This window comes from Abramis brama (assembly GCF_963993115.1).
Source record: "Abramis brama genome assembly, chromosome: 23".
NCBI lineage: Eukaryota > Metazoa > Chordata > Actinopteri > Cypriniformes > Leuciscidae > Abramis > Abramis brama.
This window is the reverse complement of record NC_139985.1, coordinates 24,389,269-24,413,622: the sequence shown is the minus strand read 5'-3', so window position 1 is coordinate 24,413,622 and position 24,354 is coordinate 24,389,269. Positions and strand designations below refer to the sequence as shown.

Genomic DNA, 24,354 nt, shown 5'->3' with positions numbered 1-24,354 from the left:
TGAAAATAGAAAATGTCCTATCAAATTGTTTAGAAAAGGTTTAAACCACCCCTTACAATCCGAATTAAATTTTCATCAGATTTGGCCAATTCATTCTGATTGACGTGGTTCCGGTGACTTTTTTTTATTCCAACTGTGCTGCTTGTCTGATTACAAGCGGATTATTAGGGTCCATCCATGTAAACCCAGTTAGTGTCTGATAGGAAAGTCGGTGTGCAGTCTCGCTCTCAGTGTGGTTAATTTGTCACAGCACAACAAGTTTAAAACAGAAAAGTTTTTATGTACAATACAGTAATGTTTCACATTCTGCACTTCTAGGTCACTTTATCATATAATCAAATTTGTGACTTTTTGATCATGTGAACATTTGTATGGATGGTCAGATGTTGTTCTTCCATTGAAAGACAATATGCTCTTTGCATCTTCCCAAATCATTTTTCAGTTCAATTTCAAATTTTTATGCTGGTTATATAATAAATTTGTAATAAGGTACAAACATTATTTGGTCACACTTTAGATTAGGGTCCAATTCTCACTATTAACTAACTATTAACTATGACTTTTGCCTCAAACTGCTAATTACTGCTTATTAATAGTTATAAATAGTTAATAGTTAAAAGCACATAAACAGTACCTGAGATTATCATTGCCACACTTTGTGTTTGTTGTTCCAGCCGCGACGTCGCAGAAAAATAGAAACTGTTTCTAAAATAGAATCGTTGCGTGTCGCCGTCGCGGCTGGTTAGGACAAAAACTCTGATTAACATGGAAAAGATACCTTTTATCACGCGTCGCGTGTAGTTAGGACACGGTGTAAGGATGTAGAATATGGTCATGTTACAGAATAAGGCATTAATATGTGCTTTATAAGTACTAATAAGCAGCTAGTTAATAGTGAGAACTGGACCATAAACTAAAGTGTTAACCCATAAAAAAATTTCAATATTGGTCTCAGATATTACATCCCTATAGCATATACATTACAAATGTTCATGAGTAAAAATGTACATGAATGCATTGGTATGTATAACGCATATATATATATATATATATATATATATATATATATATATATACATACATATATACATACATATATATTTAAGATGGAAAAATGCGGTTTTACAAATACTAGACATGTGACTTTCAAATGAAAGATTGGTATCAAAGAGCACACCCAGGTTCCTAACCGACGACGAGGACTTGACAGAGCAGCCATCAAGTGTTAGACAGTATTCTAGGTTATTACGTGAGGAAGTTTTTTGTCCAATAATTAGAATCTCTGTTTTTTCAGAATTAAGTAGTAGGAAATTACTAATCATCTAGTTTTTTTTATATCTTTGCATTACATTCATTTTGTGAATTGATATGTTTCGTCAGGGCATGAAGAAATATAGAGCTGAGTATCATCAGCATAACAGTGAAAACTAATGCCATGCTTCCTAATGATATCTCCTAATGGTAGCATGTACAGAGTGAACAGCAATGGTCCTAGTACTGAGCCTTGTGGTACTCCATACTGAACTTTTTGATCTCGTCATTTACCGCTACGAACTGATAACGGTCAGATAAGTATGATTTAAACCATGCTAATGCAATTCCACTAATGCCAGCATCATTTTCGAGTCCATTTTAAAGAATGTTGTGGTCAGTAGTATCAAATGCAGCACTAAGATCGAGTAACACTAACAGAGAGAGATACAACCACGATCGGATGATAAGAGCAAATCATCTGTGACTCTAATGAGAGCAGTCTCAGTACTATGGTACGGTCTAAATCCTGATTGAAAATCCTCGCAGATATCATTCCTTTCTAAAAAGGAACATAGTTGTGAGGATACTGCCTTTTCTAGTATCTTTGACAGAAAAGATATATTCGAGATCAGCCTGTAATTGACTAATTCTCTAGGATCAAGTTGCGTTTTTTTTTACAAGCGGTTTAATCATAGTTAGCTTATAATGCGTATCATAATGACAAAGATGAATGAATGATATTAAGAAGAGGATCTATGACCTCTGGAAGCATCTCTTTCAGTAGCTTAGTCGGTATATGGTCTAACATACATGTTGTAGATTTAGATGATTTAACGAGTTTAGTAAATTCTTCCTCTCCTATAGCAATGAATGAATCAAATTTTTCCTCAAGGAGACTACAGTGCTCTGTCTGATTTCTCCCTGATATTCATATTATCAATCTTATAAGTGAAGAAGTTCATAAAGTCATTACTGCTGTGCTGCTTGGAAACGTCTGGGGTTGAAGCTTTATTTTTCGTTAGTTTAGCCACTGTTTCAAATAAATACCTAGGGTTTTATTTTCTTCTAATAGGGTTGAACAATAAGCAGATCTAGCAGCTTTTAAGGCCTCTCTGTATGCAATCGAGCTCTCTTTCCATGAAATGCGAAAAAGCTCTAGATTTGTTTTCTTCCAGTTGCGCTCCATTTTTCTGGCTGCTCTCTTAAGGGCCCGAGTGTGCTCGTTGTACCACGGCCAGGGCTTGCAAAGTTTCAAAATCGCTGGTAGCCCTTCGGGCAGGCACTCTTCAGATTTTGGTAGCCCGAAATGAATTTTACTAGCCCAAATAAAAAGACAATTTTTAATGCAGAAAATTGGTTAGGAGTGAAAACATCAATCAAAACCTTTTTCATCCTCACCTGTTTTTTTGGGCCGAGTAGAACTAAAATACTGAAATGAAATATACTTTATTGTCCCTGATAGGGAAATTTGTAATGGACTCCATAGCCAGCATTTCGCCCAAACCTGATAGCCTACATTCAAAAATTACACAAGATATACACATCATACACATAAAAATAAATAAACATCACTAATTCATGTTCAGCAGTCTAATTGATACTGGAACAAAATAGTTCTTGAACATGTTCCGTTTATAACCGAGAGTTCTGTACCTCCATTATAAATGGATTATTGCCGTAAATCCATGCTCCTCTTAACAAAGTCACACACGCACACACACAATGTTCGCAATGTTCTCCACTGCGCACGCAATCTCTGTCACTTAGCAACAATAAATTAAGTGAGAACGGCACTGCTTTACTGGGGTGGAAGCACCAGTTGTCTTCCCCAAACGTCAGAACTTGCAGTTAGATGCAGGAGGGATGAAGAAATAATGACTCTTTGAAGCTTTGACACCTCTCTCTGATTGTTATGGTACAAGATTCTAAGCATCAGGAGTTTTGAATGTCACCTTGTGGCAGGCCAAGCCTGACAACGCTAAAAATGTTAATTTTCTGATGGAATAATTCACATATTGAAGTGTAGCAATAAATAATAATAATACCAGACTTTTTTTGTGGCAAGTAAATGGTGCTCTAATAATTTTATGCTGTTTATATAGCAGAATATATGATGGTCAAGTCATCTTTATTTATGTAGTGCTTTTTACAATATAGATTTTTTTGTTTCAAAGCAGCTTTACAGTGATAGTGTGTTAGCGCATGGATTCAAACATTCTGACACGCAAAGTAAAGCATTCATGTGAAATTGGAGGTTTACATTTTTATTGATCATGTGTTTCTCTTAAAACAGGCATGGAGATTCATGAGAAATTGCGCTGAGGATAAATTAGCATGATCAAAAACTTGCGCGGTCATATTTTTCCTTAAAGTAACTAGTCAATAATGTGAATAAAGGGAGGAATTGGATTGCACTATTTCAGATAGCAGGTCGGGCAGGCCGGTTATGCATTTTGGTAGCCCGACTGGAAAACACAATAGCCCCGGGATGTCGGGCTAGAGATTTTGCGAGCCCTGATGGCGTTGGACTATTTCTTTAATCTTCTTTAAGCGCAAAGGAGCAACTGTGTCTAAAGTGCTGGAAAAGAGAGAGTCAAAAGTTTCTGTCGCAATAGTGAGTTCTTCTAAGCTATCTGGGATGCTGAGGAGATGAAACTGATCAGGAATATTATTAATAAAGCAATCTGTGGTGGCAGAAGTGATAGGTCTAACATTTTTGTTACACAGAGTCGACTTTGCAGCCTTGGCTAGTATACACAAGACTAGATAATGATCTGAGATGTCATTACTCAGCTGCAGAATTTCAATGGCATCAACATTGATTCCATGCGATAATATTAGATGATCTAGAGTATGATTACGACAATGAGTAGGTCCTGACATGTGTTGTCTAACTCCAATAGAGTTCAGAATGTCTTTAAATGCCAATCAATCCCAATGCATCTTTTTTGTTATCTACATGTATATTAAAATCACCAGCAATTAGGACTTTATCTACAGCCAGTACTAACTCTGATAGAAAGTCAGCAAATTATTTGATAAAGTCTGTATGGTGCCCTGGTGGCCTGTATACAGTAGCCAGCACAAATCTCAAACCTGATTTATCATTTACACTAGATAGTGTTACATTAAGCACCAACACTTCAAAGGAATTATATTTAAAACAATCAGTGATTCTGAAGATATTACTATAAATTACAGCAACACCTCCCCCTTTGCCTTTCAGACGAGGCTCATATGTTTATAACAGTAATCTTGCGGGATGGACTCATTTAAAGTAATGTAATCGTCTGGTTTTAGCCAGGTTTCTGTCAAACACAGCACAAGTGCTTTTGACATAAGGGATCGAATATTCAGCAGTGTACGTAGTCATTTAAAATATCACAGCTGTTTGAATATAGGCTAGCCTATATATTTTTGAATGTAGCCTCTGATCAATATGATGATTAATAATGACTGGATCATTGAATCAGTGAGTTTCAGATTCATGAACGAATCATTCAGGCTGTTTTTTTTTTTACTAGATTTACCAATTCATTAAACTCATTCACTTTCATAGTATTAAAAAAAGTGCTATAATATTCTATATTCTAATATAATATTCTAATATAATATTCTAGAGTCATACAAATGTAACAACATGACAAAATGTTCAGTTATGGTTGAACTGTTCTTTTAAAGTGTTTATGTTTGTAAGTTGGTAAGCTTTGCCTTTTAACTTTTTATTATATTTAGGTTTTATTAGTCTTGTCATTTTTTATTTATTTAATTGAACTCTCATGCTTTTTCCACCATATTTTATTTAGTGTTTTCTCTCTGATGGTTGGAAACCGAAGAGCTTAACTTCATCCTGAGGAGGGATCAGACAGCAGCATGGCAGATGACAACGGTGAGTTGTGTTGGCAAATGGATAAAAAGATGATCTCTTCTGCAGTTCTTTTGTGATATTATTGGGACAGTCATTGCAGTTTGTTCAGTAGATTTTGAACAGTCTGATTTGCGCTCTCAGAATCATTCATTCAGAGATAATGGACTGAGGCTTTAAATGGGTCAGTGCACTGCATCAGAGCCAGTAGATGTTATAGGACATTATCTCTGCAAGCCCATGGTAACAAAAATAGACACAAACAATTGAAGCAAAACAATTTTTCTTTGGGTTTTCAGTTTTTTATAGTCCATCTGTTTCTAAAAGGTTGTAACTTTTTCCATTGCCCTCACAAGTTGTTCTGCTCTGTTTCTGGGCTTTGTTTGATCTGTGCATATTTGTGCTCTTGTATTAATAAAGATAAGCTAAAGAATGTGACAGGACAGAGGCTTTATAATTCTAAGATATTAAACCTATAAAGACATACTTAATTTAAGGGCTCTAAATTATCAACTTAATCAAAACTTTGCCTGAAATCCTGTTGTACACAATCTACTTCATGCCTTCTGTCGTCTGATTGACAATTTATGTAAGGGATAATGTACATCCAGCCGGTTGTTATCTCAGAATAAGGACCTTCACGGCTACTTGCCACATAAGTAAATAGACGTTGAAGTTGAAATATTAAAGTACTGCGATATGAAGATTGTACAAAGTAACACATCTTTAGCAACAGTATAAAAGTGAATGGCACATAACAGCCACAAACTATCGGTTCAGTATGCGTAACAAATACCTCCGTTTTCACAGTCCATACTACAACGCTAAAACTGTATTTTCAAATGTATCCACTTGTGAGAGCATTTTTAAAAAGCTCAGTTTTCGCAGGACAAAAGTGCCGTCTCAGTGTGGGCGGAAAGCCAAAACGGAGAGAAAAAGATGCCTTTTCAAACGAAAACGTATTAGTGTGGACAAGGCCTAAATGTATACAATAAAATACATTTATAATCAACATTTCTCACACTTTATCTGTTGTAGAATGTTGTAAAACAGAAAGCACTTGGTTTTGGTACAAAGTGATTGAATCATATCCACTCAGACATCTTGTTTTTCATCTTGCAGAGAAACCTGCTGTTGCTCCTCCAGTGTTTGTGTTTCAGAAGGATAAAACACAAAAGGTAAGACCAGCACCAGTTCTTACTGACTCTGATCACACCTGTCCAAAACTGGCTTTAAAGACACTGATTCTGTCCCCAGAGGTCAGCAGACGGATCCAGCACAGAGGATGGAGAAGGTGAGTTTAGTCTTTTTACAGTCAACATATATTATTGAAATGCTGAATTTCACAAATAAACATATTTTATATAATTAGATGGGGGAAAAATAAAAAATAATGTTTGTTGTGGCCCAGTTAAGCACATTTTAGGGCTGTGCGATTAAATGAGATCACACTCTGCTCTTGACCGAATTACTTTGGTTGCTTTAATAAGAATAAAAAGAAGTTTCATTCTTACAGTGAAGACAATGCTGTGTTTTATTTTACGTTTCATTTTTTGTAGTAGACTGTTAGCTGAATACTCATATAGCCTACTTGAATGAAAAACTTAAAGCACTTTGAATAAACTACTCTTATACTCTTATAAGGTTTAGGTTTAAAGGGGGGGTGAAACACTCAGTTTCAGTCAATCTCATGTTAATCTTGAGTACCTATAGAGTAGTACTGCATCCTTCATATCTCCAAAAAGTCTTTAGTTTTATTATATTTATAAAAGAAAGATAGGCTGTACCGAGTCTTTCCGGAAAAAAACGAGCGGCTGGAGGCGTGCCGTGTGGGCGGAGCTAAAGAATCACGAGCGCGAATCACACACACACACCATACATTGCATGCTCCATAGATACAGTGACGTGTTTATAAAACAATCATCGTCGAAATGCAGGGAACAACCAAGAACACTTGCACAACTCCGTTGATGACTTCCCTAAAGCCGAGCACAGCGCTTTGATGGGCGTACTGCTTTCGCTCTCTCGCTCTGGTCTACGGGTGCGCGCGCGCCCTTCTGGGAGAAGTGCCCTTAGGACCCGCACAAGGAATTTCCGCCCCATCTGACGTCACACAAGCCCATACTCGGAAAAAACTTTCCGAAACTTGTGACAAACCGGAAGGAGTATTTTTGGCACAGAAACTTACAACTTAATTTTTGAAACTTTGTCCATGTTTAGCATGGGAATCCAACTCTTTATCAGTGTAAAAAACTCAGTATGCATGAAATGGCATTTCACCCCCCCTTTAAATCATGTGAAAATAATTGTTACAATATTGACCAAAATATTCGTCATTATGATTTTTTCCCTAATCAAGCAGCACTAGCAAATTTCACCACCAAAATCATCTTGATTTTGTTTGATGGTTCAATTAAAATTAATTACTTGCTTAAATTAAATTGAGAAATACATTTTAAAAACAATTCCTTTTTTCCTTTTGATTTTGGGGTGGAAAATGTCTTGAAAATGTGCTTCATCCATTGAGTTGTGTATGAAGAATTAATTTATGCATGTGTCTTTTCTCCCCCAGACTCTGATAAAGAAGATGGCAGATACAGTCCTGCTGCCAAAAGAGGAAGAACATCACCATTTGCACAATTCCCACCAACTCATTCCGGTAATCCAGAGATTTACACCTGGAAAGTAATAACAGATCTTTAGCCTGGTTTCTTTGACACGCTTTCTTTTCCTTTTCGCAGTTTCTAAGAATAATGTTTTCATGCCATCCACTTTCTGTCAGTCACCAACCGGAAACTCCGACTCAGAACCTGGTGAGACTTGCTACAGTGTGCTACAAACTTATACCAAATCACACACTGAAAGTCAGCATGAAATGGCAGCATGTTTTATGTTCATTATGTGACATTTATGAGTGCAGCAGGATATTCAGTGAGACATAAATGACTCAAGAGTTGATTTTATCCATTAGGAATTGATCAAAAGTGGTCTGTATTTGATCGACATAAAAAGGAAAGTTGTTTCAGAAATGGAGCTTAGTTATTACATTTTCAAAGTTTACACAATACATTGAACAATACATTTGCATTGGAGAAAGGAAGAAAGTGTCAGTTTTATTTTCATGTTGACAGATCTCATTTTCTCAATTGTTTGTTTTTTCCCACCAGAAGAGAAGACTGTGGGGTTTCGCCTGAAACCCCCGACTCTGATCCATGGTCAGGCACCGAGCACTGGTGAGTCAGTGTTCAAGCATCTGCTGTTTTGAACAGTCTGTTGATTAATGTCCAGTTGTGGTGCTTTCATAAGATTGTTTATTTACATGATTCCACAGATAGTCAACATTTGAACTTTCAGTACCAGAGACCCTCAGAGGGCCTGAGAGCTTGAGGGATGATGAGTTCACAGCAATCATTATTTGATTGATTCGTTTCAGGTGTCCCTAGCCCCAAACCCAAAGAAGCCCAACGCAGCATTCTGCGACCTCCAGTGCTGCAGCCCCCTCCGGCCCGAACCCCCCCTCAGAACAGTGAGTACATGATGAATATCAGCTCAAGTAGATCAGCTGAAGGAGAACTACAGCATGTAACATGTATGTTGTTTCACCAGACACGAGCAACAGCAGTTCAAACGGAGTGAAAAACCTCTCAGATGGAGGAACAGAATGTGAACGTAACTCAGAGATGTCTGCTGCTGGCACACAGGAAAATGACGTGGCATTGGTAAGACATGACTCGAACCGCCGGTTTTACCGTATCAATTCGAGCCCGAGTCCTCATCCTTTGTAAGTGGATTTGCAGAGCTGAAAACAGCCTCTTCTCAACATGTCTACAACACAAACCAAACTCTTCCAGTCTTAGCTACAACTACAGTGTTTAATGCCGGGTCAAAGTAGACATGGTTTGTGAGCAGCCAATGAAGACCATAGGCTGGCATTATGCAAATTTGTTACACTGTTACATACGTATGTAACTGGAAATAAGACTGGAATTGCTGATGACTCTGAATTTCTGAATCGTTTTTTTTTTCTTTTAGAAGACAATAACTTTATTTATCATTCACTTGATTTTTAAAACTTTGCAGACCTTTTATATTCACAAACAACTATATTACACACCGTATGAAAGGTAAAGAAAAAGCATAATAGGGGCACTTTAAAATGAATTGTCACAAAAATAGATGAATAGATTAATGGCAGTATAATGATACTAAAATATAGTGTCAAAATACTTTTTGTATTAGTTTTAAACCATATAATAACCTGTTTTATATCATTTGAAGCATACCAGACTTATTTTTTTGCTTCAAATGTGTATTTGTGCTATATAAAGTCCCAATTTGTTGTATAACACAAAGGAATTTATATATTTTGAAGTGAGGCTTTAATTTTCCACATATATTTAGGAGACACTTAAATGTTTAAACTGTGTGTTTTTCATATTCTACAAAGGAAGCATGTTTGAACACAGCATGGGCTACGGTCCAAAGGCCAGACAAGTTTAGTTTTGGTTTCCAGAAAATAGTTTGTCATCTTGTGCTAAACATCTTCTTTTTTTTTGGCTGACCCAGCATTTTTAGTTAAATCTTTGATGCGTGAATACAACAAAGTGAACATATGTCATTTGGTCACACCTTTAAACTTAAAATGACTTTTTGTTATTTCTTTTAAGGTACAGAACAACAGTACTTTGGGGGAAAAAACAGATGACAAACCTGAAGGACACGATGCCCCGGTTGAGGCCAGTTTTGTATTTGGACAGAATATGAGGGACAGAGCAAAGGTTTGATTCATCTGATCCTGATGTTCTCTGTGTGATTTTGTCTCATTCCTGTTTGGACTGGGTTATGTATTGAATATTTACAGTACAGCGATTTTGCTGTCAATGTAAAACTGAAGCAACATTTGGAATATTACAAGGATTTTTATGTAGTTAGTTTCCCTTTCCTTCCCTGACTTGAGTATAAATGCATTTAGACTGATGTTTTAATACTATCTCTTAATTAAACTTCAGTAGAAAAAAAATTCAATTCATTTAGTTAATCAGTTCAAACTCTTTCAATGAAGTCATTGAATATGCTTCTTATTCAGAGTTTCGCTTGCAAACATCGGTCAGCATCATAGGAGTCACCACATAATATGATTTAGAATTAAAGGGACACATCAAACCGACGCCAAAGAACTAGTGCTGATGAAAGCCGACTGTGTTTTGTCGGGGCAAAAAAGCTTCAAGTAGAGAGATGAAGAGAAGACTTATTACAAAACATTCTTACCAACCCCAAACTGTTAAACGGTAGTGTATGTTGATAATATTGCTGTTTATTACTCTGTTATATTGTCACACATACATGAAAATCATTAGATACATTTTTTTCCTCATGTAAAAAAAAGAAAGAAAAGAATAACATTTTGGGGAGAATGTGCCTTTGTTTGTTTTTTTATACTAGATTTGATAATGTTTTAGTTTTTAACATTTTTTCTACTTGCAGTATAGTAGATTTGAATACAGTTTGATTTTTATTATTGGTTACTGTTTTCAGAGAAAATACATGAGATATGATTATTTAATCCCTTTCACTCTATTCTAAATCTAGGGAAAAGGTAAAGATATAATTGATCTAATTATCATCCAGTCCTAATTCCGAATAAATGTCTGCAAATCAGAACTTTTAATGTTCCTTATTTAATCTGCAATCCGCAACTTTTGGCGCTCTAGTGATTAATAAACAGAACTGCATGCGTCTTGCGGAAGAACATTGTAGCCGGAGCTACTTCTCTCTGTTTATGATGAGTCACGCAGGTACTGGGCTCCTCCACAGCAGTGCCCACCCAAACTAGTCTGACTAGTCTGAATATAAACACTTATAGGTGTACCCTAGTGATTCAGGATAAGACAAAAACACAGTTTGGAAAATGAATTCATGATGTACTTGCTCATTAAGTAATTTTTGTCAATTTTGAGCACAACAAAAGTTACGGACTGCAGCTTTAAATTGTGCAATAATTTAGAAGTTTTGTTTGAAGTATTGCATTTGATGCAGGTGGGTAACAGCTGGGACTCTCAGAATACTAATCGTCTTCTGCCAGAAAATTCAGAGGAAACAAATTACTTCTTGCAGTGCACCACTTCTAGGTACTGCAGTTCAAATGTTCATGTTCGTTTTCAAGACATTTTACAGATCTCCTCAGAAAGAAACTTGTAACTTTTCTTGGCATCAATATTGTTTCTTTTAGCACACAGAAACCTGACAACAGCAATGCCAACAGTGTGAAGTTTGTCTTTGGGCAGAACATGTTGGATCGCGTCTTGGTAAAGCCATACATTCCTTTCTGTTTGTCAGAATTTGACATGCTCAAGTTATCAGAGATCACAGTTGCTGAGTATCAAGACTTGTAAATCACTCAATCCCACTTGTACTGCATACCCCCAGGCGCTGCCGAAACTCAGCACAGAACTACCAGGGGGCAGCAGAGAGTTTCAATCTGAGATGGGCCTGTTCAGCCAGCTTTCATCCTCACAAGATCAAACTGTGGAGAAGAGTATGTGTTCCAGCCCAATCACAAGCCTGACCTGACAAAAATCATGTTGAGTTTTGAGATTAATGGCTCATCGTTACTATGGCCAAAATGAGAACACTGCCGCGTCAAACAGCTTTTCTGTCCACACTGAAAGCAAAATGTTGTGTGAAGTGACAGTAATTTCATTTTTATTATACAGTTAGATTTTCGGGTGTTTGCAACAAAAGCAAGCATAAAGTCAGAAGCATAATCACATTTTTTAATGGCATGTGTTTTCAGTGGCATCCGCTGTAAAAGCTCCTAGATCACTCGTCATTTTCCAGTTTTTTGTCAACTGAAATTTCTTGGAAAAAGATTTTTACAGTGTTTCGTCAACAATTCAAAAACACATTAATAACAGTTCGACCCACTGAAGAGATGTATGTCTTTCCCGTTAAAAATCAAAGATGGCGCTGCTGTGAATAAGGTCTGTTGTAATCACTGACGCTATTTACCTCGATACAGTATACAGGTGCATATTCAATTTCTGATGTACTCCATGCACTTGAGTCTGTCGACAACAGGACAAATGGAAAGAAAGTTTGTTTTGACGCGTCCCGCTTAAACCGCTGGTTTGCGTCTCTGTACAGACTTGAGAAGGATCCCAGCGTCAGTAACAAATGGATGGTTTATTTTAATGGCGTCCCGGATCGCGTCGGAGGATTATATGTTCGGAGCATTTTGTTTCGTCAGTGAGACACAGTGTAATGGAGAGTTCGCAAAGAAACTTTTATTAAAAGATGAAGCATTCAGCTGTAATGACGGTTTTATATTGATAATGTTTTCAAAACACTCGCGTGCAACAGTTGATACTGTTTCCTATGCAATGATGTTAGCCAATCGTAATTTGTCCGTTTACTGACAAGCTTAAAGGAGCCGCCCCTTAAAAACGGATCATTTCAGACAGAGGGTCAGAATCAGGGTTGAAAAATCTTGTCTGTATATACATTATTTTTTTGTGCAAAAAATCTTTAATATTACAAGTGAACCTCAAGGAACACGTTAAAATAAAAACAACAAAAAAAACAAACAGATTGGTTTCAGGTTGACATGGCCGTGAGGATATGTTTCTAAGAGTATGGTTAACCAAGATGCATTCTTGTGTAAAACCGAACATAGGCGTTGAGACATTCATATAAAGTTGTTGTTTTTGTATCCCTCAAAACAAATGTAGCAGGATGTTCAAAATATAGTGTAACAGCATGCAGTGAGCAAGCTCAGCCACTAAAGACATAAAAATGAAAAATAAGTATAGATGAAAATGTAAACGTATGCTAGTTGATGTACTGTTTTCCTCTTATTCTTACCAAGGCTGCATTTATTTGATCCAAAATATATATATTATCTAAATAATATTATTTTTAATATAAAAATGCACTAAATCATTAAAGTTAATTTATGTGATTCTATAATGTTCTGTAGGTGACAACATGAAAGAGTCTCTGGAGGAGTCGGCGGCACGACATGAAGCACACAAGCCCCAGAAGTGTTTATTAGAGCGGGTGGAGGTCAGGACAGGAGAGGAGGCTGAGAGCAACGTGCTGCAGGTGAGAGCAGCTCTCGCATCTGAGCGATACAGACACATGAGAAGATGACGCTGCACTGTCCTGTGTGTTTTCAGATGCAGTGTAAGTTGTTTGTGTTTGAGATGACGTCTCAGTCGTGGGTGGAGAGAGGATGTGGAGTGCTCAGGCTTAATGACATGACATCAGCGACAGCGGATGACGGCACCTTACAGTCCAGACTGGGTAATGATGTTGTAAAAGGCCTTGGTCGAATCTCCTTCACTCTTTACATTTTACTGTGAATTTGCTGGTGTTTTGATAGTGGACATGTGCCAGGGTAAAATGGCCAATGACTGACGTTTAAAGAAATAGTTCACCCAAAAATGAAAGTTTTGTAGTCATGTACTCATTTCACTCCAATATATTTTTGCTTCCTTGAACCACAAAAGGAGGTCTAACGCAGAATATCTAATCTTTTTTTTCATACATGTAGTTCTGTATTTTAAGTCTTATGATATACACAACTGTTCAAACATTTGCTGTCTATACGTTTTTTAAAATGTTTTTGAAAGTCATTTGTTCACCACGGCTGCGTTTATTTAATCAAAAATATAGTAAAATCTGTAATATTATGTAATATATAATTATAATTTAAAATAACTCTTTTCGATTTTAATATGTTAAAATGTAATTTATTCATGTGATTAAAGCTGAATTTTCAGCATCATTACTCCAGTCTTCAGTGTCACATGATCCTTCAGAAATCATTCTAATATGCTGATTTACTGCTCAAGAAATCCATGTTGAAAACAGTTGTGCTGCTTAAATAACTTGTGGAAATGGTGATACTTTTTTATTTCAGGATTCTCTGATGAATAGAAACCTTTGATCAATTTGTTAGTCCTAAACAAATGCTAAAAGGAGCATGCTGAATAAAAGCATTAATTACATTTAAAAAAAATGACTGACCCCAAGCAACTATTTTTTCAAAGCAATTTAAAGTGAGCCGATAAAATGCACAAAACAGCTGAAATTTATTGTATGCTCCTTTTACACAATATTTATGCAAAATACATTAAATATATTCAAAAACTGCTCATGTTCATTACAAAGCTGTCTGCAGATTTTGTCACAAGGGGGAGCTAATACTTCTGTTTTATACCCATGGGTGCTCTAGTCAGTGGCTGATGCCAGTAGTTTCAGAATGGCCAAATACTGGTCATTTAAAGGGATAGTTCACTTTGAAATTTAAATTTTGGTATGTTTTAGCTTACCTCAAGGGAATCCAAGATGTAGGTGTCTTTTTTTCCGCAGTAGTTTCAATTTTGATATTTTTAGGTCAAACCGTTCTTGTCTGTCAGTCATATAATGCAGGTCTATGGTCACTGTCTCAAAGAGCATGCACAGAGTCCAAATTAAAACAATTCCCCGTCGTCCAAATTAAACAATTCCCCATCGTAAGTACACATTGATGGCCTAAGACACGAAACGAGCGGTTTGTGTGAGGAAACGAGCGGTTTGTGTGAGAAAACGAACGGTATTTATATCGTTTTTACCTCTTATACACAGCCACGTCCAAGTGATCTGATCTGACGTGTACGCAGACTGGTGCATAGATATACACTAGATGTTGCCTTGTCTACGGCAGTTCATTGGAACGAATGTCTTTAAGGCGACATCTAGTGTATATATCTATGCACCAGTCTGCATACACGTCACACACCAGGATGCGCGCGCGCCCTCAGATCACTTGGACGTGGCTGTGTATAAGAGGTAAAAACGATATAAATACCGTTCGTTTTCTCACACAAACCGCTCGTTTCGTGTCTTAGGCCATCAATGTGTATTTACGATGGGGAATTGTTTAATTTGGACGAAGGGGAATTGTTTTAATTTGGACTCTGTGCATGCTCTTTGAGACAGTGACCATAGACCTGCATTATATGACTGACAGACAAGAACGGTTTGACCTAAAAATATCAAAATTGAAACTACTGCGGAAAAAAAGACACCTACATCTTGGATGCCCTTGAGGTAAGCTAAAACATACCAAAATTTAATTTCAAAGTGAACTATCCCTTTAATTGATCTTTCCTATATACAGACCGACCTATAACTGTGTGAAACGTTTGGTTGGCAAATTTGCAACAAATTCTCATGAAACATGTTTGTCAGACACAAGTTTTAAAAGGAGCATAGGTGTAATTCATTCACAGTGTAGTGTTTCTGATCCTGGTGTTTGTTTGTGGCTTGCAGTCATGCGGACTCAAGGAAGTCTTCGAGTGATCCTCAACACTAAGCTTTGGCCTCAGATGCAGGTGGATAAAGCCAGCGAGAAGAGTCTCAGAATAACAGCCATGGACACAGACGAGCATGGCGTCAAAGTCTTCCTCATATCTGTAAGAATGATTACAGTCGTAATGAGAGGCTGTGAACAGTGAGTGTTAAGTGGTTGGTCTTATGTGGTCTCATCTCATCTCTCAGTCCAGCTCTAAGGACACTGCCCAGCTCTTTGCAGCCCTGCATCATCGTATCCTGGCGCTGAGGAGCATTGGGGGTCAGGAGTCTGACGGCCAGCCGGATCCCCCCGCCGGAGAGGTCATCCGCTTCAGCGATGACGACGAGTCCCGCACGCCCCCCAAAGCGGCTACGCCTGATCCAGGTAATCTTTCATGTCAAATTCTATGAGCTTGTGGTTGTGGCAACTGCCACTAAAGATGTTTACGCTCTACACTGGTAAGGTGCAAAAAAAGAATTATATTATTATAAAGATTATGCTTCTTTAAAGGAGTAGTTCACTTTAAAATGAAAATTCTGTCATCATATACTCACCCTCATGTTGTTTCAAACCTGTATGAATTTCCTTCTTCTGCTGAACACAAAGGAAGATATTTAGAAGAATATCAGTAACCAGACAGTTTTTGGGTCCCATTGACTTCCATAGTATATTTTTTTCCTACTATGGAAGTCAATGGGACCCAAAAACTGTCTGGTTACTGATATTCTTCTAAATATCTTCCTTTGTGTTCAGCAGAAGAAGGAAATTCATACAGGTTTGAAACAACATGAGGGTGATTATATGATGACATAATTTTCATTTTAAAGTGAACTACTCCTTTAAAGCAGATGTTCCTAATAGATTTGGCTTCAGGACCCAGATTTTACAAAGGACAACCTTGCACAAATTTGTATGATTTTTTTTTTTTATCATAAAAAAACAAAAAATGCCCTTAAAATCAAGCATGAAATGTATCCATAGATTACCATAAGCAGCAAAAATTAAATCATTCTTTGCCCACATTCATTTATTAAAACATTTTTAAAAAAATTCTTACATCAAATGACTTGAATACATCTTTTAAATTAGCATGTTTTTAATTTTTTAATTTAAATGTATTTTTATGTTTTTTGGAGACTTGCAGTCAAAAACATCCAGTTGATACTGATATCATAGGAAAAGAAGCCTAATTTTAAATGAAATAAAAAAGCAAGTAGTTTGATGTAATTTTTTAATATTTCTTATTATGATAATAACTATTATTATTATTATTATTATTAATAATAATAATAATAATAATAATAATAATAATAATGTATTTTTTGTCCACCAAATCAAAGTCAATGTGGTCTAACCAATATGCAGAAAAAAGCCATAAAACAAGAAATGTTTCTGTCCTTAAATGGAAATTTGAAGTTCATGAATTGAGACTGCTTTCACAAACTTTAAACTAGATTTTTAAGTGAAGCACTTATCTCTCCCTTTCCTCCACAGAATAAAAAAAGGTAATTACGACTTTTTATCTCACAATTCGTACTTTTTTTTTCTCGCAAATGCGAGTTTACAAAAGTCAGACTTGCGAGATATAAACTAAACAAAATATGAAATCTGTGCTTTGCAAATTTAATCCGGTTTTGTCTATTATTTTCAGGTACCCCAGAGGCTGGTGTGTGTTCATCCACAGGTGACACACAGTGCTGAGCCTGCTGCTGTTTTCTATCCCACAATGCCTCACTGCAGCCCTCTGATCAGCTCAAATACTATGCAGGTGTTTTTCTCCAAACTCCTTCAGGTGTACTATAGTCATGTGTTCAGCTGGTTTTATTTATTGCATTTTTAACCGCAAAAAAAGACTGCACACGTAACGCTCTCAATGTCATCATATTGATGAAAATGAGAGGCTCTTAGTGTTTTAGTAAACCATCAAGATTTCTTAAATGTCATAACTCGTTTATGTGAGACTTAATTATTCCATCCCCTCCTGAGTGGAAACAGGATAGAGTGCACGCAGAGACCAACCATCTCAGTTTCAGTTTCAGCTGCACTGTTTAAATCTTCCCTCACTCACTTTAGATCTCAGAAGGATTTCAGATGAGTCATGGGATGCGTATGCAGCATTTAGTTTACTCGGTAGTTTGCTCATATAGTGCTGTAGAACAGTACAATGTTGAAAGAGAGCTGATCACTCATGAGACTGCTCTTCTCTAAACAGAGGTCAGAATCAGAAACATTCACAATGCAGCTTTAAGTGGACCTCATTTATTACATTATTCATATTGTATCAAATTTGTTTAGTCTGTTTACTTAAAGGAAAGGTTTACCCATAAATGAAAATTCTGTTGTGTCTCTCTTGTCGTTTCAAAGCTCTATATGCTGCAAAGGTTTTTGAGGGTTCTGGAAATTCACAGAACATGGGTTTGGCATGACATGAGGGTGTGTAAAACCAAGACCGTTTTCATTTTTGGGTAAAACGTTTCAACTTTTTAAAAATCATCACGGCGAGGTTGACCTCGCCAACAAACAAAAGGAAGAGTTGTATAAATACTTACTGTAAATTATCCTCCAGTTTCAATGCAATAGTACCTTTTCACACAGTATATTTTTATGAAAATGTCCTGTATATCAAGAGTTAGTATTGTACATGGTTTAGGATCGCAAGTTTTATAGCAAAATGTCTTATTAATGATGACATTAATTATTATCATAAAATTGGTTCTGTATTGTCTGTTACTACAATAATACTATTTACAGTGTTTTTCATAACATATTTTGTTTATTGAAGAGTTTTTGTCATTAAATTAGTGAAAGAATGTCTCATTTAACAGGAATTTTGTTAAAAAATAGTGATTAGTTTGACATTTGGACTATTTTTATTTTATTTTTAAAGAGTGGAATCACTTTTTGTGATTGCGGAGCGTTTAGAGCCGGCCTGTTGGGTTGACTCTCACATATCTGGGTCGTAATTCACACTAAAATTGAATCATTTGTTAAGATCTTATTTTTGTAGATAACATTCATCCAACCTCAATTTTCAGCAGTCTACTTGAATATGAAAGAAAACATCATACTAGTATTTGTTATACTGCCTGTAATTTGTGCTAATTTGTGTTTTTAAAACTCTAGTGTTCTTATTTGTCAAAAAATTATCAAAATACCATAATACAAAACACATGAATGGCCTTTAATTAGGCTTCATTGATGTATTATATTATATTATATTATATTATATTATATTATATTATATTATATTATATTATATTATATTATATTACAGTTATACATACAATTGTATAACAATAATTTTAATAAGTAATAATAATTTTGTTGTTGTTTTGTTTTGATTTTAGGGTGAATGTGACCTAGATGTTTTTTGCAAGCTTTGCCCTTTTATAAAGTTGTAAGAGTTCTTTTTGAAGAAGCACAACCTGATCTTAAGTTCTAGAAGGCAGGTGTGTCAGCTAGTGTGGGTCAGACATCACTCATAAGGCGCATTACTACCAAACAACATACAGAAGCCTCACACAATGTAGTCAAAGAAGGGCTTTTCCCACTCTGCTGCTGAAAATCCTTAATACACTGCCAGCGATCGGTACTCGTTTGTAGCATATTCACAAAATGTTACAATAGACAACAATGTCTGACTTTCTGTCAACACACATGCTGTAATGTGTCTGAAGCAGAGGATCCATTGCTCCATCCTGCCATGCCAGGAAGAGCAGGGCGTGTAGTGTATGATAATAAGACTAAAGAAAGAGTTGAAATAATCATCCTTCATTCTGTTTTTCACCTAAATGTGTTCAGATGAGAACAAGTTACATTTTGTAGTTTTATAGTAGTATACTCTTCAAATACGCTTTAATTAAAATATTGTTAAAAAATAAAACGAGAGATATGTAGATACATTGTTCAAAATGCTAAATAGGCCTTTGTTATAAATTTATCCAGTTTAAAAGTTAAATAATATTTTTGTCCTGTTTGCAGAGGTTTTAGTGTTTATACCAACTACAGCACTTAACTATTTTATTTTGTGTTCATATTTGTGTTGTACTTGCTTTGCTTTTAGCATTACATTCTGTTGTTCTCCTTCAGAATGAATGTGTTTCTATACAGTTAGATTTTTCCCATTAATATGAAAGCACGTAAACTAGCAGGGCTAAAGGTTTACAAAACAGATGTTTGCTCAGTGCGATTTGATTGCTGTAAATGTCTGTAAATGTTTACATTCGGTGTGTTAGAGGCAGCAGATGTATAGGACACACTTTTTTTTTTTTTTCTCGTCTTTTTTGGGTTGTTTGTATAGACCTTAGAGAGACTGTGAACATGCCGGTGCTATTTCTGGTCCAGAACAACTCAACTGCACTGGTCTCGTGGTTTAAATATACAATTTCACTCTGGTGGAAGCGTTTAAAGATCATTTAGAAGGGCTAGGCTGCTATTGGAATAAACATCTGTTGGCTTCACTGGAATAAGTTTGTCTTTTTGTTAACCCACGAATTTGAAACATGTAATAATGTGGGCATATATTTGGTCGGTTATAGACATTTCTGTTTTCCATTAACCATGTGACAAGTTGCACCATTATAAAAACCCAAACCTAGAATATGCAAATGATCTTGTCTTTCTTCCCTCTTCCTTTTTTATTTCTCCGTTATGCATCCAGCATCTCAATCATATTTCTTTTTTAATGAAATATATTGTATTCATGTTTGCCATTAAAAATAATTCAGACCATTTCACTTTTCCACATACACACATCTGCTGATTTTACATGTGAAATATGATGCTGCTTCTAAGTCACATTATTCTGCCACTTGGAAACCTGTACCGCCTTTGTTCCATAAAGTCTTTTTCTTTGTCTGCAATCTCTACACTGTCTGAGTGTTCCTTGAATATGTTACATTTTTCTTTGCTGGTTGCAGTTTTCTGTAAAGTGTCTATAATGACGCCTCAGCGCCAGCTTGCTTGCCATTGCTATTCAAAGGCTGGTGGTATTAGGGAGGATTTCTTGTTCAAGAGAAATTTGATTGGTCAGAAATGTTGGTGTGCCATTAGTGTAAGGAGCCATTAATGTTTTGTCCATTTCCCAGTTGGAAAAGACTCTCATAATTCAATTCAATTGACATTTATTTTAGCGCTCTTCACAACACACATCATTTCAAAGCAGCTTTACAGAAAGTGTCCATATTACAATTTAGAGTGATCTGTTATCAGATGTAACTGGTTAAGTTATGTATTTTTGTAATACAAAAATGTTTTAATTTAATGCAGAAACAATGAGCTTGTTGAAGTAATGAATACTTAAGTATTCATAATTTTGGTAATTTTAAGATATGTTATGCAAAAGTCAACCTGTGGAGATAAATGCTCTCTGAAAGGATATGAGAATCAGCATATAGTTTTTTTAAATGTGATTTTTTTTCCCCCACAAGTAATATAGTTGACTGGCCACATTAACTATTGCACACATTGTTAGCTCATGCACACTTACACTCCGTCTCCAAAAACACAGACAATTATTTATAAGTCAGTCAGTCTAGGGCCAACATTTCATTATCATCAGTTGATAAAGTCCGTATCAACACAGTACGTTTATGACAACCGTAGTCTAAGAGTTGGCTCTGCATATGCTATGTTCACACTTTCAGTCCAAATCTGATTGGAATCTGATCTAAATTATTGACTGTCTACTTTGTGAATCGTAACTGTTCATATCCAATTTGTGTCCTTTCGTCTCTTTCGTTTTCCAGAATGGTTTCTATGCCAATAACGTTGTGTTGGTAGGCAAACCCCACAACAACAGCAACGTGGAGGGGTTTGCAATACAGATGTTGTCTTATTTACAACATGTTGTGTAAAATCCACGCAAAATCTGATTGGAGCAGTCAGACTAAAATGGATTTTCAGAAATGTGATTTAAATTGGATTTCAAACCACATATGAATGTAGCTCAAAAAGGATTTGTAAAAATCGCATTTCATGTGATGTTTTTGCCATTCACACTTGCTAAATATGATCAGATTTCAATTGGATTAGGACTGACAGTCTGAATAGTGGCTACAGCAACAAAGGCAACTCAAACAAAGACAATACAGGACAAAGGGCAGAATCAAGCCAAGGTCCTACATACGGGAACTAAACTAGAAACAGGTGAACATAAGAAGTTACAATGGAAACAAACTAGAAGTGGGAACACGGGTATCAGAAACTAAAACCAAGGAAAAAACATGAACATACAAACTGAAAGTGCATGGAAATAAAAATTTGACAATAGTTGACAATTTCAATGGCAGGTATATTTTATGGCCAATGCCAAGCCAATGCCCAACTCGCATAATCACCAAAACAATATTCCTCTGCAATGATCTTGTTCTTGAGGTTTAGCATGAAACAGACTATATTACACAGCTATATTACACACTACATAAAAGGTAATATCCGAAAAAGCATAATGGGGGCACTTTAAAATGGAGTATTCCAGAGAGCCATATAATAAATGTGTACATATGTTGAATATTATTATTATTATTATTATTACTTTAGTCAGCTTTAAAAGCTCACTACCATATAGATGACCTCAGTTTCTCAAGCATAGACTAAAACCCACAAACTCTCCATTTTTAACTTGATTTTAATATGACAGAGCCATGGTTAAGCAGAGGTAACAGTGGAGGTCTGTGTACTTTAAGATATCTTCTGTTTTCTTCCATTCTCTCGCGCTTAAACAGTTTAAAGGTCAAGGCCATTTTGAGCAAGTTATTTTTGTTAATGGATGTTTGGAACCTTTTTTTTGTAAACTAATATTAGCTTAATTTATACTACAACTGCATGGTTAAGAAACAACAGCAAATCTTTGACGGTTGGCTTTGTGTACAAATAGCCACAGAATAAAAACAGATATTGGCTGTATTCTGCTATTTAAACAAACTGCCGGTTTGAAGAGATTTAAATGTTCATGCCCACTGCTATTTGCTTTACTGCGACGGTATAAAATTACGACGGTAATTTTCTTCCAATCTGCCACTTACTGATAGAGTCACATACAAAATGGACAATTGTTATTTTTATGGCACGAGGGCTGGGTTGTCTAATAGCCAGACGAGTTTCAACTGTTCTTCTCCAGAAACCTGTTACGATAAGCCTTTTCACTGCTATACGTCACAATAGAAAAGAAAATTACGGTTTCATGCTGACTTTAAGGTAACGTTACATCTGGTCATTTTAAATCCTCTGCTGTTTAACTCCTTGATTACAATCAATTTGAAGCACTAAACGCAGAACTAAAACAAAAGATCAGTTTAATTTGTGATGAAGGCAAAGCAGCAGCAACTGTAATTGACATTTGACAAACAGAACATGGAACATGTCAGTTTACACTTCATTTCAGTGGTCCACTTTTGCAGCTGCCGTTCAAAAGTTTTGGATCGGTAAGATTTTTAATGTTTTTTTAAAAGAAGTCTCTTCTGCTCAACAAGGCTGCATTTATTTGATTAATAAGTCATATTGTTAAATATTATGACAATTTAAAATTATTGTTTTCTATTTTAATATATTTTTAAATGTAATTTATTCCTGTGATCAAAGCTGCATTTTCAGCATCATTACTCCAGTCTTCAGTGTCACATGATCCTTCAGAAATCATTCTAATATGATGATTTGATGCTCAAAAAATATTTATCAATGTTGAAAACAGTTGTCAGAAAATGTTTTTCCAGGATTCTTTGATGAATAGAAAGTTTAAAAGATCAGCATTTATTTTAAATAAAACCTTTAGTAACATTATAAATATTTTTACTGTAACTTTTGATATAATATAATTTAATTCATCCTTGATGAATAAAAGGATTGATTTATTTTATTTCTCCCCCAACAAAAGATTATTACTGACCCACAACTTTTGAAAGGTAGTGTTTGTTACAAAAGCTTTCTATTTCAGATAAATGCTGTTCTTTTGAACTTGCTATTAATAAAAGAATCCTGAAGTAAAAATGTAAATAACTGTTTTCAACATTGATGAGAAATGTTTCTTGAGCATCAAATCATCATATTAGAATGATTCCTGAAGGATCATGTGTGAAGACTGGAGTAATGATGCTGAAAATTCAGCTTTGATCACAGGAATACATTACATTTTATATATTCACATAGAAAACAGGTTTTAAATTATAATAATATTTGACAATATTATTGTTTTTTTTTTTTGTTTTTTTTTTAAATACAGTTAATGCAGCCTTAGTGGGCAGAAGAGACTTTCTGATCCAAAACTTTTGACTGGTAGTGTACATGTCAACTAACTCTCATTAGAGGGTTTGACTCTTAGGTTAGGGATTATAAGCTGACATGTAGGTGCAATGTTACTTATTGTAAACAATGTCTAAAGTGGACTGTCAAAATAAAGTGTTAGCAAAAAAAAAAAAAAAGTTTGGCACCTCACATATTACCTAGACTCAAGCTAGAAAAAGTTTTTTTTTTTTGTTTGTTTGTTTTTTTGTAATCAACATTATATGCAACAAATGCTGGTGATTGTGCTTGTATTGAACTTAATGAACTACACCTGTGGTTGAGTGAACTTGAGTGAAACTGACTTCAAACATTTACTAAAATAAACTCCTGAACCCCAAGTCTTTGATTTGATCAAGCTTGGTTTGATATTTTGTTATCCAGTGTAACTTTGTTCTGTTTTTATCAGGATAAAGAAGTATTTTTGACTGTATCAATGTGTTGAATGTGATTTCACCAAATGCAACATGTTGATCAACATCTTTGTTGATCCTGGAACAACATTCCAATCAACCAATCAGATTTGAGGGACAAGTTTACAGTTTATGTAAAGTTTAGGCTTACAACAGAATATATTGATCCAGGAACATGTTGCACTTGGAAAAATCACAGTGACCATAAC

General features: G+C 35.6%; 1 protein-coding gene across 3 annotated transcripts in view; it reads left to right on the top strand.

Annotated features, from left to right (window-relative positions):
- Positions 1 to 18,592, top strand: part of ranbp3a (RAN binding protein 3a) — a 30,210-nt gene extending 11,618 nt beyond the window's left edge. The window contains exons 2-19 of one of the 3 annotated variants that reach the window (XM_084101980.1): positions 5,061 to 5,143; positions 6,242 to 6,297; positions 6,377 to 6,413; positions 7,692 to 7,778; positions 7,861 to 7,932; positions 8,287 to 8,352; positions 8,553 to 8,645; positions 8,726 to 8,838; positions 9,787 to 9,897; positions 11,156 to 11,247; positions 11,349 to 11,424; positions 11,546 to 11,654; positions 13,095 to 13,219; positions 13,294 to 13,420; positions 15,434 to 15,576; positions 15,662 to 15,839; positions 16,950 to 16,960; positions 17,107 to 17,235. In XM_084101980.1, the coding sequence (XP_083958106.1) occupies positions 5,128 to 5,143; positions 6,242 to 6,297; positions 6,377 to 6,413; positions 7,692 to 7,778; positions 7,861 to 7,932; positions 8,287 to 8,352; positions 8,553 to 8,645; positions 8,726 to 8,838; positions 9,787 to 9,897; positions 11,156 to 11,247; positions 11,349 to 11,424; positions 11,546 to 11,654; positions 13,095 to 13,219; positions 13,294 to 13,420; positions 15,434 to 15,576; positions 15,662 to 15,839; positions 16,950 to 16,954 (1,506 nt within the window). In that variant the 5' untranslated portion in view covers positions 5,061 to 5,127 and the 3' untranslated portion in view covers positions 16,955 to 16,960; positions 17,107 to 17,235. Of the gene's footprint in view, positions 1 to 5,060; positions 5,144 to 6,241; positions 6,298 to 6,376; positions 6,414 to 7,691; positions 7,779 to 7,860; positions 7,933 to 8,286; positions 8,353 to 8,552; positions 8,646 to 8,725; positions 8,839 to 9,786; positions 9,898 to 11,155; positions 11,248 to 11,348; positions 11,425 to 11,545; positions 11,655 to 13,094; positions 13,220 to 13,293; positions 13,421 to 15,433; positions 15,577 to 15,661; positions 15,840 to 16,949; positions 16,961 to 17,106 lie in introns of all 3 variants that reach the window. The other 2 variants (XM_084101979.1, XM_084101978.1) reach the window with 2 other exon arrangements.
- The last annotated feature ends 5,762 nt before the right edge of the window (positions 18,593 to 24,354 follow it).